The 15,059-nt window shown below is 44.0% G+C and overlaps 1 protein-coding gene across 1 annotated transcript in view; it reads left to right on the top strand.

The window, feature by feature from the left end:
• LOC150066300 (protein O-mannosyl-transferase TMTC1-like) overlaps positions 1-14,831 on the top strand; it is a 96,226-nt gene extending 81,395 nt beyond the window's left edge. Inside the window, 8 exon segments of the mRNA XM_090329001.1 lie at positions 1,894-2,041; positions 4,333-4,437; positions 5,549-5,684; positions 6,496-6,640; positions 8,727-8,864; positions 10,016-10,138; positions 11,631-11,708; positions 12,627-14,831. Of these exon segments, the coding sequence (XP_090185127.1) occupies positions 1,894-2,041; positions 4,333-4,437; positions 5,549-5,684; positions 6,496-6,640; positions 8,727-8,864; positions 10,016-10,138; positions 11,631-11,708; positions 12,627-12,767 (1,014 nt within the window). The 3' untranslated portion in view covers positions 12,768-14,831.
• The last annotated feature ends 228 nt before the right edge of the window (positions 14,832-15,059 follow it).

Genomic DNA, 15,059 nt, shown 5'->3' with positions numbered 1-15,059 from the left:
GAGGATGAATTATATGAATACAGTACAGTCGTGTGACTGTACTGACTCTGAATGTTGTATTAGAAAACTGAGCACAGCAACAATGATGTCTACTCTGTGAGCTGTTGTGTGAGAATTAAACGAATAATGTTCTGTGACATTTCATGAGATACAGTCATTACTGAATCAATGGAAAGGGAAAGCATAAGCACACTGTTCTGTGGTGTTAATGCTTAAGCTGGCACTATAGACCATGCACTCTCCAGACTTCATTATAATGTCTAGTGCTAAACATTAATTACATCAGTGCTTGTAGAACTGCAGTCATCGCAAAATTATCACTGCCCAGCGTCTGCGTCTGACTCAAAGACATTGAATTCAGGATAACAAGCCAGTGTCTCTCCGTGATACTGCCAGGAAAGAGAACCAACACACAAGAGAAAGTAGACATTAGAGCTTGATCCTCCATAAGAGCAAGTACAATCGCTAGGTAGAGACCTAAGTGCAAAAGACAAAACAAGGCAGAAAGAGAGCCTGGCTGGGCCGTCAGGGCAGAGGCCCCTCCTGCAGGTTCTGCATCCCCACTACGTCTTCGAGCAGCCCTGTGCGCGGGCCTCTAGACGTCGGGTCACCACGGCAGTGAGCAGTCACACACACAGGCTCTTGGTGCATCTCTTCATGACCCATTGCCCTTGAAAGACAAGACTGACAGAGGTCTTTGCTGAAACAGGCACCAGTTAGAGGGACTAAACAATGCACAAAGATCTGTGGGCTGGGTGGAGCCTCTGCTTGAGTCTGGGGACTTCTGTCCAACGGTCTTGAGAGTCGCGTAGCTCTCTCCTAGAGTTCCCTTATTAACCTTGTTCACCGCGACACCTCTCCTGTCTAACGGGAACTCTGCTTATCATTTTCTTCAATGAGTCTTGGCCATTTTATTTCTCCCCTTGTGTCTTTGAGACCATCAAGGCAATCCAGACAAAGGCCATGCAGGTTTTCAGTATCACAATCAGCCCAAGTTTTTAAGAAAATGCTCCTGAGGGTTGGGAGCATGGCTAGTGGTAGAATGCTTGCCTAGCATGCACAGAGCCCTAGCTTTGACTCATTGGTACTGCATACACAGAAAAAGCTGGAAGTGGTACTCTGACCTTGAGAGCTAGCCTTGAGAAAGCCCAGGGATGGTATCCAGGCCCTGAGTTCAAGTCCCAGAGCTGGCAAAAAAAAGAAAAGAAGAAAAGAAAAAAATAGCTCATGAGGGTGGAGGTGTGGGGGGAGGGTAATGGGTACCAACACATGGGAAAGGGTATCAATGTATGTGAATTAATGCACCTTCTATCTGGCAAATATCATGTAACCTTTTTACTAATTACAATTTTAAAAAAAGCTTAAAAAATAGCTCATGATTCTTTGACAGCTGGTGGTCACACCATTTTCTGCTTTCATAAATTATATATGTATATTTTTTCTTTTTTGGTGGAACCAAGAAATTAACCTTGGCAATTTGGCCTGGCTTATCCTGGATTGGTAGCTTGTTTTCCATTCAAAATTGTGTCTACCGTGGTAGAAAGAGGAGTTGAAATCATCTCCATGTCGTTGTTCACATTGCCACTGGTTTCACGCCACCCAAGTGGTGTCACCCCGTGGCCTCCCATAGGACCAGCTCTTCCTGTTCACAAACTCACAGATGGTTCAGGGAAGCTTAGAAAAAGTGCAGAGCAGAACACAGAAGGTAGAATTTGTAGATTCTTCCACAACTTCACATTCCTTTCTAATGAGAATTCACTCTCAGGAAAAATCTATTATTAGTATATTCACATGCTGTGATTTCATTCACATACAGCCAAATCCAGAATGAATTGCCTCATGTTTGATCGAAAAAGTGCAAATTCCAGATCTAATCAGAGGATTTCTGCAAAGTGTTCAAAACAGATATTCTTTTCCTTCTCTGTTATCTTTAGATCCCAGGGGCAAAAAGAAGACGCCATTGCCCTACTGAAGGATTACATTAAATATGGCCCAGAGTTCGCAGATGCATATTCAAGCCTAGCTTCACTACTGGCTGAGCAGATAAATTTTCTTTCTCTCCCTCCTTCCTTCCTTCCTCCCTCCCTCCCTCCCTCCCTCTCTCCCTCCCTCTCTCTCTCTCTCTTCTTTCTTTTCTTTCTTTCCCATCCTGGGGCTTAAACTCAGGGCCTGGGCAATGTTATAGTTAGATTAGGATACCATAACATATAAACATAGAGGATTAAGAAATATTCATCACTATCACTAACATGAGATGCTCTTGTCAAGAACCCAACTTACAGGGCAGCCTGTCTATTCTAAGATATAGATGATTTGAGATGGAGTCTCATTGCCTTTTCTGTCCATGCTAGATTTGAACTATGCTCCACCAGAGCTCAGTCTCCAGAGTCACTAAGATTACAAGGCTTAAGCCACAGACATCCAGCTAATCTCTGTCCTTTGAGTTTCTGTCTTGGATGGCTTTTTGGGGAAGTTTTTGGCCTGCGTTCAGTGATTCCTAGCTTCCTGGTCCCTGGCTGTGGCTGCTTCCTGTCATGAACTCAAGTGAAGACACCTCACAGCCCCAGGGACATGGTGTCAGCACTAGCACAAGCTTCTTCTACTTAGTGGAAGACTGTACTCCATTTGCAACTGTGATTGTCCACTAAGCCTATAGTTGGCAGTCAAGTGTAAAGGAGTCTTCTGGGATCCAGAAATCTGCACACATGAAAAATACCTGCTTCTTTCGATCATATTTTTTGAGTCCAAGGTAATTTGATAATGGACATCTGATGAAACTACAGTTCTGGAAAGGCTGGTAAAATATTCTTCCCTCTCCAACGGAATCCTAGGGGAGTTTCCTTCCTGTATTTCAATCACCCACAAAGACTGCAGAGAGACACGTGGAAGCAGGGACCAGTGGCTCAGGGCTGTCGTGCGCACTGCTCAGGCAGCTGAGCCCTGAGGGTCCCAGTTTAACCATCCTGGGCAAACAAACCCATCAAAGAACCAGTCAAAAACCACTCAGAAGGTAGAATGCCAGCTGAGGAAAAGTGTGTAAACCAGAGCAGGAAAGAGAGAGAGAGAACCAGTACAAGAGGGCAAAGCCCTCTCTGCCATTTGGATCACATTCACCATCTCTACTTTGAAATACCTCCAAACATGTTGAAAATATAAGTAGAAAAGACAGCTATTCCTGTCCCCAGGCTCCCTGTCTTCCCGTTCAGTTGCTGTCCCAAAGTATCCTTTTGCATTGCTGTACGGTCAGTTTTCATTAGAGGCAAATCCTGTTCAAGCCACGGCTTTCAGGCCTTTTCAAAACATTGATCCTATTCCATTGTCTGCCCAAAGGGAACTAAACACAGATGGGAATTATAAGGACAGTAAGCCTGCCTTAGTCTAGGATTTATTGCATCTGAGTGGGGTTTTGTTTTTGGGGGAGGTGCCACTATTTGGGCTTGAATTGAAGGCCTTGCTCTCTTGCTTGTCTTTTTGCTCTAGGCTAGCACACTAGCACTTGAGTCCCTCCTCTACATCCAGCTTTTCACTGATTAATGAAATAAGTCTCGAGGACTTTTCTGCTTGGCCTTCTCAGAGCTCAGCTTTGTAATTAAGTAGGATTACAGGCATGAGCCACTAGTCCCCAGCAGTATCTAGTTTTGACCAAGTGCAGTCAAATAACAATGATAAAATGTTAATGAGAAATTTAAATAAGCAAATAAAATCTGAAAGAATGGTTTAAAAAAATCAAAAGAGCTTCCAAAAGCAGTTTTTAAATCCTGTGCCCAAAGCCCAGCTCAGATGCCGCTGAGAAGGTATCAGCCATCTCAAGTTATTGCTTATTGCGATTAAATCATTAGGATCTGCTAAAAATGTCATTTTGTGAATTCCCCCTCTTCCCAAAAGCAAGGTGATAGTGAACGAGCCTAATTAACACGATGGAGTGAAAAGCTGAGATGTGGTGGAATGTGGCAGGTCTGTAGAAGATGTGTGGGAAAGTGGACCAAGCAACCGATACACAGCGCTGGCCCATGCGGCCTGAGCATGCCCAGTAGTGCGAATGAATATGGGCCCTGCGCATGTGCGGTTCAGCCTTGATCCCTGACCACCGCACTGACCTCTGCGTCCTGAGCATGTGCAGGTCTTGTTCCTTTGGTCTCCTTGGAGCCACGTGTGGACCCACAGAAACCACTAAAGCTTAATCATGTTGGCTGCAGTCCAGGGATTCCAGTTCATAACGATGCAGCTCAGTAGCTGACGTCTTCCCATCCCACCCCACTATGCAGGTCTTTGTTTCTGTGTATTGATTTTTGTGAAACTTTCTGACTTCTTTCTCTTTGTTCACCGTTGGAAAGGCGAGATTTAAGGAAGCTGAAGAAGTCTACCAGGCTGGGATTAAGCACTGTCCAGACAGTTCAGATTTGCACAACAACTACGGGGTTTTCTTGGTCGATTTTGGTAAGTGAAATTCAAGAGAGCCTGTTCTGTGAAGATAAACATGCTCTATCAAGCAAAACGGCTACAACTCAGATTATCCTTCAGGAATGAACTCCACTAGCCCAGCAGAATGTTCCCAGTTGGTAGTCACCCAGAGACCTCGGTGCTCTCATTTCCCACATGGCAGGCAGTGACCTTGATTTATAAGCTCTGGTTTCAGGCCAGCCTGGAGAAAAAGCTGGTGAAACCCCATCTCAGTAAGCACACTGGGCTTGAGTTTGCGGATGCCATTCCAGGTGCTCTGGAAGGAAAGATAGAAGTATTCACTGTTGTAGGGCATCCCACAAAGAAGATAAGACCCGATCTAAAACAATGAAGCTAAACTGGTCACAGGTAGGGGTCCACCAGTTAAGTGCTTTCCTATCCGCATATAATGAATACCTAGGAGTAATTCAGTGACACATTTAATGCAAAAATACTTGTTCTTATTACTAATAGACCAGCTACCCTGCAATAAAACACAATTTCAATTATTTTTTTCAATAGATAATGCTTGAAAATATTTTTCTTTTCTAGGGAATGTAAAACGTGTTTTATGCAGTATAAATTTACATTCTGGTACCTGGAGAAAAACTTTTGTTGCATACAAATTGGTATGCAATGCCCCCTGCTGGTGGATGAGCTACTTTACAACAAAGCAAACTTACCTGTATGACTTAAACCTCTGCTTTATTGCATCAGTGCCCCCTAAAGTGAATGACACCTGGATGGCCTCTGTGACATAATGGCTTTTGGTGTCTTCTGTTCAAAAAAGGCATAATCGGGATGATAATGTGATCAACAAAAGACCAGCTCTGTGTAGAACTTGAGGCTGTTCTAAAGCCTTGGCACTCCCAAGCTTCTCTGGGGGGCTAAGAGACAGTAACTAGGCCCTGAGTTCAAATCAGGATAGACACACACACACACACACACACACACACACACACACACACACAATTGAAATCTCCTTGGCAGTAAAAACGTGTTCCCCATTCCTGGATCCAAGTGAGGCCACTATGATTGTGCTTCTAAAAGAGAGCCAGAGCCATGCAGTGACCCCGGCCTTTCCTTTTCACTCTTCTCCTGGTGGCAGGGTCTCCAGAGAAGGCAGCTTCCCACTACCGGGAGGCCGTCAGGCTTAGCCCAGGCCATCACGTGGCCATGGTGAATCTGGGCAGACTCTACAGGTCCCAGGGAGAAAACAGCCTGGCTGAAGAGTGCTATAAACGGTACCGTTGCTTTTCTATACTGTTTAACTTTCCCAGATACTTTTGCAATCTCACATTAACTTTTCAGTAAGTTGAAACACACAGGCTCTCAGAATAGGGACAATTATTGCCAATTTGAGCTACACCAATTCTTGTTTCCAAAGAGAACAATACAGTGGTGTAACTAGTGTCCTAAGAGTGACTTCTGTCTTCCTGCTGGTTAGACCAGGGGAGGAGTCCGTGTCTGTGGTAGTGAGTGCAGAGTGTTCTGGATTCCATTTCAGAAGTGAGGGGGAATGAGGACTAGATTGGCCTCAGAACACCAGCACGTTCATCTGCATTAAGGAGACTGTCCTGCTGCGGCTAGGACAGTCCAGCTCCAGCAGAGGGACAGCTGAGGTCGTCACGTTCTGGGCTGCTCACGACCAGCTTCTTATTAAACCTTGATCTGGACACAAAAAGACTAAAGAGGAAGCCAGCCACTTGTGCTCATGCCATTATCCTAGCTGCTCAGGAGGCTGAGATCGGACTGAGGTTCAATGCCAGTCCAAGTAGGAAAGTCTTGGGGACTCTTATCTGCCAAAACCTGGAAGTGGAGGTGTGAATCAACTAGTAGAATGCCAGTCTCAAGTGTAAAAGCCAAGCAAGGACACAAAGCCCTGAGTTTACTTCCCAATACCAGCACCAAAAAAAAAAAAAAGAAAGAAAGAAAGAAAAAGAAAAGAAAGCAAAAGTTGAAGCAGAGTCTCAGAGCCTAGAAGTCCTTCTTCAATCTGCTTCTGGAAATGTGCCTCTTAGAAAACAATAATGCTTTCTCTTTTCCCAAATGCAGCGCCCTGCAGGTGGCACGCACGGCTGAGGTCTTGTCCCCCCTGGGAGCTCTCTATTACAACACGGGCCAGCTCGAGGATGCCCTGCACATTTACAGGGAAGCTGCAGCACTACAGCCTTCGCAGAGGGAGCTGCGCCTGGCACTGGTGAGGGGCAGGAGAGGAGGGGCGCTGGGGATAGCCCCTTATGCACACACATGGGGCTACAGGGACGGTGCCAGAGACAGCATCCCTTCTGTCCAAATTCCTGACTGGGTACATCCATAGCACTTACGGCAGTTTCAGGACTCTCTTTGTCTCCATACCTCCCTCCTTTCGTTTGTCTCCTTCCTTCCTTCCTTCCTTCCTTCCTTCCTTCCTTCCTTCCTTTCTTTCTTCCTTCTTCCTCTCTTCTTTCCATACTTTTCTTCCTTTCTTTGTTGCCAGTGCTGGGAATTGAACTCAGGCTTAACACTCTAGTTTGACTTTTTGCTCAAGGCTGGTGTCATACCAATTGAGCCATATCTCCAACCTGGCTTTTTGCTGGCTAACTGGATAGAGAGCCTCAAGGATCATTTCTGCCTAGAGTGTCTTCAAACCACAATCCTCAAATCTCAGCCTCTTGAGTCAGCTTCTCTTTTACTTGCAGTGCTAGAGATTGAACCCAGGGCCTTGCACTTGTTAGGCAACTGCACTATCAGTGAGCTAAATCTTTGTCCCTAATTACTGTTATTGTGTATATCACCATATCTATGTAAGCATGTATACATGTACATGTTCACATGTGTGTATTTATTTTCTGGCCCATGTGAGAATTTCATATAGGTATCATTTTCTCCTGAGGTCTAAATATGTTAGCATATAGCCCTGAAAAAGGAGAAAATTATGTAGCATACCTGCAGGGGTGTGTGAAAGTCAGAAAAAAACAGCTGAGCGCTGATCACTCATACCTATAATGCTAGATAATCAGGAGCTTATTTGAAGCTAACCCAGGCAGAAAAATCCAAGAGATTCTTTTCTTCATTTAGCTAACATAAAGCTAGAAACATAGTTGTGTGTCAAGTAAGAGAGAAGCATTCTTTTATTTTTTTTGTTTTTGCCTGTCCTGGGCTTGAACTCAGGGCCTGGGCTTGAACTCAGGGCCTGGACACTGTCCTTGGACACTTTTTGCTCAAGGCTAGAGCTCTGCCAACTTGAGCCATAGAACCACTTCCAGTTTTTTCTATGTATGTTGTACCAAGGAGTTAAACCCGCGTCTTCATGCATGCTAGGCAAGGAGAACACCATTCTTGAGTGGAAAAGTCATATAGGAGTGCGAGTCCATGAATGTGAGCACCAGTATACACACACACACACACACACACACACACACACACACACACACACACACAAATCAACTTTGATACCAATAATAATGTTATTTAAATTTTGAAATCTCAATTTTTTAGATATATCCAAATTATACTAGCCTTTTGATTACAATATTGTGTTAAAATTATAAGAAAATAGCCAGGAATGGTGGTCCACAACTGTAATCCTAGCTACTCAGGAGGCTGAGATCTGAGGATCGAGGTTCAAAGCCAGCCTGGGCACTCAAGATAATGATATCCAGTTAACCACTAGAAAATCTGAAGTGGTTCTGTGGTTCAAGGAGTAGGGCGGTAGCTTTGAGCTAAAGAGCTCAGGGACAGTGCCCAGGCCCATAGTCCAAGCCCCACGACTGACCCCCCAAAAAAAGGAAATTAGAGTTTTCTGCCACTTGAGCCATAGTGCTACTTCCAGCTTTTCTTATTGGAGATAAGTCTCTTGGACTTACTTTCTTGGGCTGGATTTGAATTGTGGTCCTCAGATCTCAGCCCCCTGCGTAGCTGGTATTACATACGTGAGCTACTCGTGCTCAGCTTTTGTCACTTTTTTTCTGAAGAGGCAAAAGGCATTTCTCTGGACTAATGCTGTCATTCCTGCCAGTGACAGGCCTTGATGTAGACTCATGCCTATAATTGGACCTACCCAGGAGGCTGAGATCTAGAGGACTGAGGTTCCAGTGCCAACCCCTGCAGGAGACACCTTGAGAGACTCCTCCAAAATAAGCAGCTGTTTGCTGCAGGTGTGGTTCAAGCAGTAGAACACTAGCCTAGAAAGGAAAGGGAGCAGATGGGAGGCCCTAAGTTCAAGCCCCAGTACTAGAAATAATTCAGCAACCAAGCAAGCAAAGGCATGCACCCTGAGACATGAGAGCCCCGTGATTTTGCAGGCACAGGTTCTGGCAGTGCTGGAGCAGGCAGAAGAAGCAGAGCAGATTGTGAGTCTCATGGTGGTGGAAGAGGCAGAGTGCCTCGAACGCTATCGCCTCCTGTCCGCCATTTACAGCAAGCAGGAACACCACGACAAGGTACAGACCAAGCTGGGCCTGAGGAAGAGATGTGCATGTGTGTGGGTCTCCAGCTGAGTCCTGGTCAGAGGAGTGTGACTTCGTTAGTATTGGATCTTAGCAGCTTTGCACAGGTATCCCTGAACTCCTGAGCTCCTTTGAAATATGCTTAGCTCCTTCTTGGTCTTGCTATCACCGTTTTCTCAGGCTAAGTCTAGAAAGTGTGGTATTGGTGGGCTATATCTTCTGCCTGGTACTGCGTGGAGTCCTGTCACAATCCCTTAGGGCATATCCATTGACCACTGCCAGGATTTTCTCAGATAGCCAGTCCAGTGCTGGACTCGTGCCTGCAATCCTAGGAACTCAGAAGAATCATGGCTCAAAGCCAGCCTGAGTACTAAGTCCACTGACATTTTTTTTTGCCAGTCCTGGGCTTGGGCTCAGGGCCTGAGCACTGTCCCTGGATTTTCTCAAGACTAGGGCTCTACCACTTGAGCCACAGCACCACTTCTGGCTTTTTGCTACGTATGTGGTACCAAGGAACCGAACCTGGGTCTTCGTGCATGCTAGGCAAGCACTCTACCACTAGGCCAAACTCCCGGCCCCTCCACTGACATTTTTTTTGGCCAGTTCTGGGGCTTGAACTCAGGGCCTGGCACTGTCCTTGAGCTTCTTTTCCTCAAGGCTAACACTCTACTACTTGAGCCACAGCATCACTGTCAATGTTTTCTGTTTATGTGATGCTGAGGAGTCAAACCCAGCGCTTCATGCAAGCTAGGCAAGCTCTCTACCACTAAGCCACATTTCCAGCCCCCCCTACTGACTCTCATTTCCAATTAACTAGCAAAATGCAAGACTGGAGACATGGCTTATATGGTTGAGCACCAGCCTTGAGAAAGAATCTTGGGAGAAGCTTTGGGGCTTAGGAGAAAACTAAGATCTGTTGGTGCTATGAAGGAAGTCTGCTCCACCAGAGGCAGTGGGGACTGGCCCATGAATAGAACACATAGATTTTTGTCAGGGCCGTGAATGCTGCATGAGGAAATCGGAGGAGATGAAGAGTGTGGTTCACCCAGCTAATAGATGTGAAGAAACAGACTGAATCTCATCATCTCTGCTAGGCTCTCTTGATCAAGCTCCATTGATCAGTTCTCCCTATGCTACCTCTGCAGGCGCTCAGTGCAATCGACCACGCTCTGCAGCTGAAACCAAAGGACCCCAAAGTGCTGTCTGAACTGTTCTTCACCAAAGGAAACCAGCTGAGAGAGCAGAACCTTCTTGACAAAGCATATGAGGTATGACTCTGAAAATGATGCCAGTACATTTGTTGATTCAGATTAAGAATTCATAGTCGTGTGTGTGTGTGTGTGTGTGTGTGTGTGTGTGTGTGTGTGTGTGTGAGCACCAGTGCTGGGCCTTGCATTCTTGCTTGGCTCTTTTGCTCAAGGGTCGTGCTCTAACACCTTAGCCACAGGTCCACGTCCATCTTCTTCATGACTGGTTGGAGATAAGAGTCTCCCAAATTGGTTTATGTCGACTAGTTTTGAACTGTACCCTCCTATCTCAGCCTCTTGGTCATCCTGGATTTTAGGTATAGGGCATCAGAGGGCATCAGCACCCAGCTTCGCATTTCCTATCTACAGGTTTGAGATAAGATTTCTGCATAGTATGAAATCAAGAAATAAATTAAATACAAACATTAGGAAAATGCCACCACTCGTCCTGGTATCTGATAAAGTCACCAGTTAAAATTGCTGATGTTATAAAATTACACTAAACACAATACGGTAGATAGTAAAGTATCAGGTCATTGTGTGAGGAAGATAGCAAATGACTAGTTATTGAAATATTATTTGCAAACATCAGTGGCTCATACCTGTAATCCTAGCTACTCGTGAGGCTGAAATCAGGAGGATCAGTGTTCAAAGCCAGCCTGGATACAAATGTCTGAAGACCACTTCCATACCTAGAATCAGCAAAACGTCAGGCTGGAGGCACAGCTGAAGTGGTAGAGTGTCAACTGAGCAAGTACATAAGAAACTATGAGCTTAAACTCTGGTACTGGCCAAAAAATGAAACAAAATAAATGAAAAACTATCCCCTAGTACAACACATCGTGGCATTAATCCTAGGTTAAACTTCTTAAAAATTCTATGTTTTGGGTTTCTTTTTAAATTGTATTATAGTTTTTCAGTGCTGAGGATTGAACCCATAGCCTCATGCATGCTAAGCACCTGCTATATAATATGCTCTGCTTTGGCCTTCAGATTTTATGATTTTGAAAAAAGGTATTTTATTACCAACTCCATTTATGATAGAACATGCCTAAAAGAGCAGTTTTCTTATAGGTGGAGAAAGGTGTGTGGGAAGTGCATTGTTACTACAGAAATCACCTGATCACCAGCAGAGGGCTTGCATTTCCTTTAAGTCCACAATGACAGTTACCAGCTTTGAAAACCAGAAACAACATGAGCCATGGCTCAGGCCTGTAATCCTAACTACTCAGGAGGCTGAGATCTGAGGATCGTGGTTCTTAACTATCGCAGGCAAATAAATTCATGAGACTCTTATCTCCAGTTAACCACCAAAAAGCCAGAAGTGGGGCTCAGGTGGACGTGGTGGAATGCCAGCCTTGAGCAAAAAAGTCAAGCAGGCTCTAAGTTCAAGCCCCGCCCAGGCACACAAACACATGTCAGACACTGACTTGGGTGGAAGGTGTTTCTGCAGTCCCGCTGGGTTAAATGCAGGCTCTCCTTTCCTAACCTGCTTTCCTCTTGGTGTCTTTAGAGCTATCAAGCAGCCGTGGAATTGAATCCAGATCAAGCCCAGGCCTGGATGAACATGGGGGGTATCCAGCACATGCAGGTAGGAGTATTGCTGCTGTCTTCTCTTCTGCTTTCGTCTCCATTTTCCTGCCCATACTAGTGTTTCATCTCAGGACTTGGTTCTCTCAGCTTTTGTTTTTGCTCATGGCTAGTGCTTTTCAGCCACATCTCCACTTTTCACATTTTGCTGGTTAGTTGGAGATGAGAGCCTCACAAATTGTTCTTCCCATGCTGGCTGTCGACCAAGATCCTTACATCTCGCCTGAGTGGCTAAGATTGTAGGCAGGAGCCATGGGGGCCTGTTGTACTGGTACTAAGAGTTGATTACAGGCCATCGCCATCTCATTTGCCATTTTCACTCAAAACTGATGCTGTATTTTTGAGCCATACCTCTACTTCAGGCTCATTGGTAGTTAATTGGAGATAAGGAGTCTTTTACATTTATCTGCCCAGCCTGACTTGGAATGTTGATCCTAAGAGCTTAGCTTCCTAGGAATCCAGATATGAATCACCAGCATCCAGCCATACTGGCACATATACCACACGCCTGGGGGGGCAAGCAGATTGGAAGCCATCTCCATGTCAACTGTTTACACATGCAAAGCCTACATTAGAAGTTTTCTTTTAAGTTGAATGTTAGACTAATTCTTACTAAAAAGATCATATTTATTGATTCTTGTTTTCAGCGTGGCTCCTTTAGATTTCAAAGGACAGTGCTCAAGCCTTTGGAGTCCTGAAGTCCTGGCCTCATCTCTGGATTCCTAGAGTTGACTTCTGTTTCTTTTCTAGTTCCCTAATGGCGTGACTTGGCTTTTCAGATGATCTGGTGCTTCAAACAAACGGATTCTTCCTAAGCACCAAGCTGCTGGGGTGAAATTACAGGCAGGGCCAGGTCCCCATCTCCCAATCCTCCAAGAGGTTCTGAGAATCAGGTTGAATTGTTCTTCTTTTCCTCCAGGGAAACTATGTGTCTGCAAGGACTTATTATGAGAGATCCTTACAGCTGCTTCCAGACAACAAACTACTGAAGGAAAATCTCCACAAATTGCATCGCCTAGAGAAACGATTACAAGAAGTTAGAAGAAAGGACCACACATAGCCTGCTGGAATCCGCTCTCTGGGCCAGCACCGATGATTGGAGAGACCTAAGGCTCAGGCCTGCTCCACACCCCCACAGTACATCTGGACTCTGCCGCCCGGCACTCACTTCCTGCCCCGGGGCAGCACAGGGACATCCACTGCTGACCCAGCCGAAGGACTTGCATTCCATGAGAAAGAACAGAGAAGGTGAAGAGTGGACATCAAGGCCTGAGGAGGATGGGAATCAGCAAGTAGACGTCTTACAGGTGTTTGTTTGGTTTCCCTCCCAACTTCCCTTGACATCTTCTCGTGAGTCGTTCTGACTAGAGATCTAATTTCAATTCTTCATTTAAACAAATTCACAACAGCTCACACAAGTTCAAAATGCTATAAAGGCAGAGTACCTCTTCCATTTGGGGTAAGGTAGTTCAAACAGCAGCAACAAAATCCCTCTAGGATCAGCAGATGGGAAAGGGGGAGGTCCATGGGGACATCTTCATCGAGGTCTGAGATCTAAGAACCTTGCAGAATCTACAGAAAAGGGCACTGTTCAGTGAGCTTTATCTAACATCCTCCGAAGGCTATTATTACTAAAGGTCTTCTGAGCAGTCATAAAATTCCCTTTGATGTAAGTTTTTTTTTAACTTACATAATATATTAAAAGGGAACCTTCTAGATCTGTATGTGGATATCTTTATCCCTACAGGAAAATGAAGGAGCTTGATACTCTTAATTATTTATAGAAATGTTTTAAATCATTTAAATTTTATTCTGAGTATTACTAGAGGAAAGATTATACTCTAACATTACAAAAGTGCATTTCAAATTATATATGTTCCTACCTTGAAATATAATCTTATTTTGGTGGAAGGAAAAAAACAATATTCTACATAGAAAGTATTGAAGGTGTTAACTGAGAGAAATCTACTTTATTAGCTTAATTTCAAGAAATCATGAGATTATTTTTTTGAAAAATATATTCAACCAGGGAGGAATCTTTACAGTGCATACAGAAATATTCATAGATGCTTAAGTCGATAGAAAGAACTCCATTTCTCTTGTCAGGCCCGAGAATTCCATGATTACATGAGTGACTGAAATGCAGAATCTGTCTACATTGATAATTTTGGAGACTTCATGGGGAATACTCCCAACACAGTGGGAAAAATATGTAAACTCATAATTTTGACAAGGTATATTTATATTTAAAATATAAGAAAGGTAAAGATGAACTTACAGTTTAACATTTATTTTTAGAGTTATTTATTTCATAACTTATAAAATATTTAATATATAAATATATATATATATACACATGATCACTATCTTCTCTACATAGTGGTTTTCATAACAGCTCCCAAAACAAATCACCAAAAGTATAAATCCAAATGACAATTTACACTTTAAGTATCTGTCAAAATAATTGTATTGATGAATTACCAGCTACAATTAAAGAAATTAGGGGTCAGATTAAAAGAAAAGACATTTGAATAACTTGTCATCATCAAACTTGTCATTATAAAAAGCAAGGATAATTGCTAGTAGCTCCTATCTATAATCCTTTCCACTCAGGAGACTGAATCCAACCTGATCCAGCTAACAACCAAAAAGCCAGAAGTGGAACTGTGGCTCAAGTAGGAAAGAGCCAGCCTTGAACAATAGAGCTAAGGAAGAAGAAGCAGCCCTGAGTTCCAACCCCAGGGCCTGTACACACACACAAACACAAACACACACACAAAATAAAAAACACTGCCGGCAGTTGCTGTCCGTGGTGCTGACCAGATGCAGTTGCCCGAAAGCCAATAATCTCTCACCTGTGTAGGCCAGGGCAGAGGTAGACATTTCTGCTTTGTATACGATAGAAAAGGCATTTCCTGTCTGTGAGATTTTTGAGGACAAGGCAAATAGAAATGAATGAGAAAGCTGCTTTGTAAAGAGATGATGGGAGCTGTTTTAAATGCAGGATGACAGAATTTGAATTAGCATGCATCTGTTTCTATGCCTCAGTTATCCAATATTGTATATATTGCCTCTGTGACCTTCCATGTCTGATAGTGTTTCAGTGTTGCATGCCAAAAATGTACCCAACATCTTTACTCTTGTGAAATTTTGCTTTTAGATTCCCAAGGTCCCTCCAAAAATGTGCTGTGGTGTTTATTATAAAATAAACCCCAAATTCCCAAATCAAAAAAGGGAACCTTGCTTAAACAGCAAGGAGGATCTGGGTACAAGTTCTCAGAATATTTTCTAGCCAAAGCTCATGCTCAGAGCGTACATAAAAGACGTGTGCTAGTGACTCATGACTGTAATC

The sequence above is a fragment of the Megascapheus bottae genome, chromosome 2 (genome assembly GCF_031878675.1).
Source record: "Megascapheus bottae isolate mThoBot1 chromosome 2, mThoBot2.hap1, whole genome shotgun sequence".
NCBI classification, from domain to species: Eukaryota; Metazoa; Chordata; class Mammalia; order Rodentia; family Geomyidae; genus Megascapheus; species Megascapheus bottae.
The sequence above is the reverse complement of the archived record's forward strand: the minus strand, read 5'-3'. Positions and strand labels throughout refer to the sequence as shown.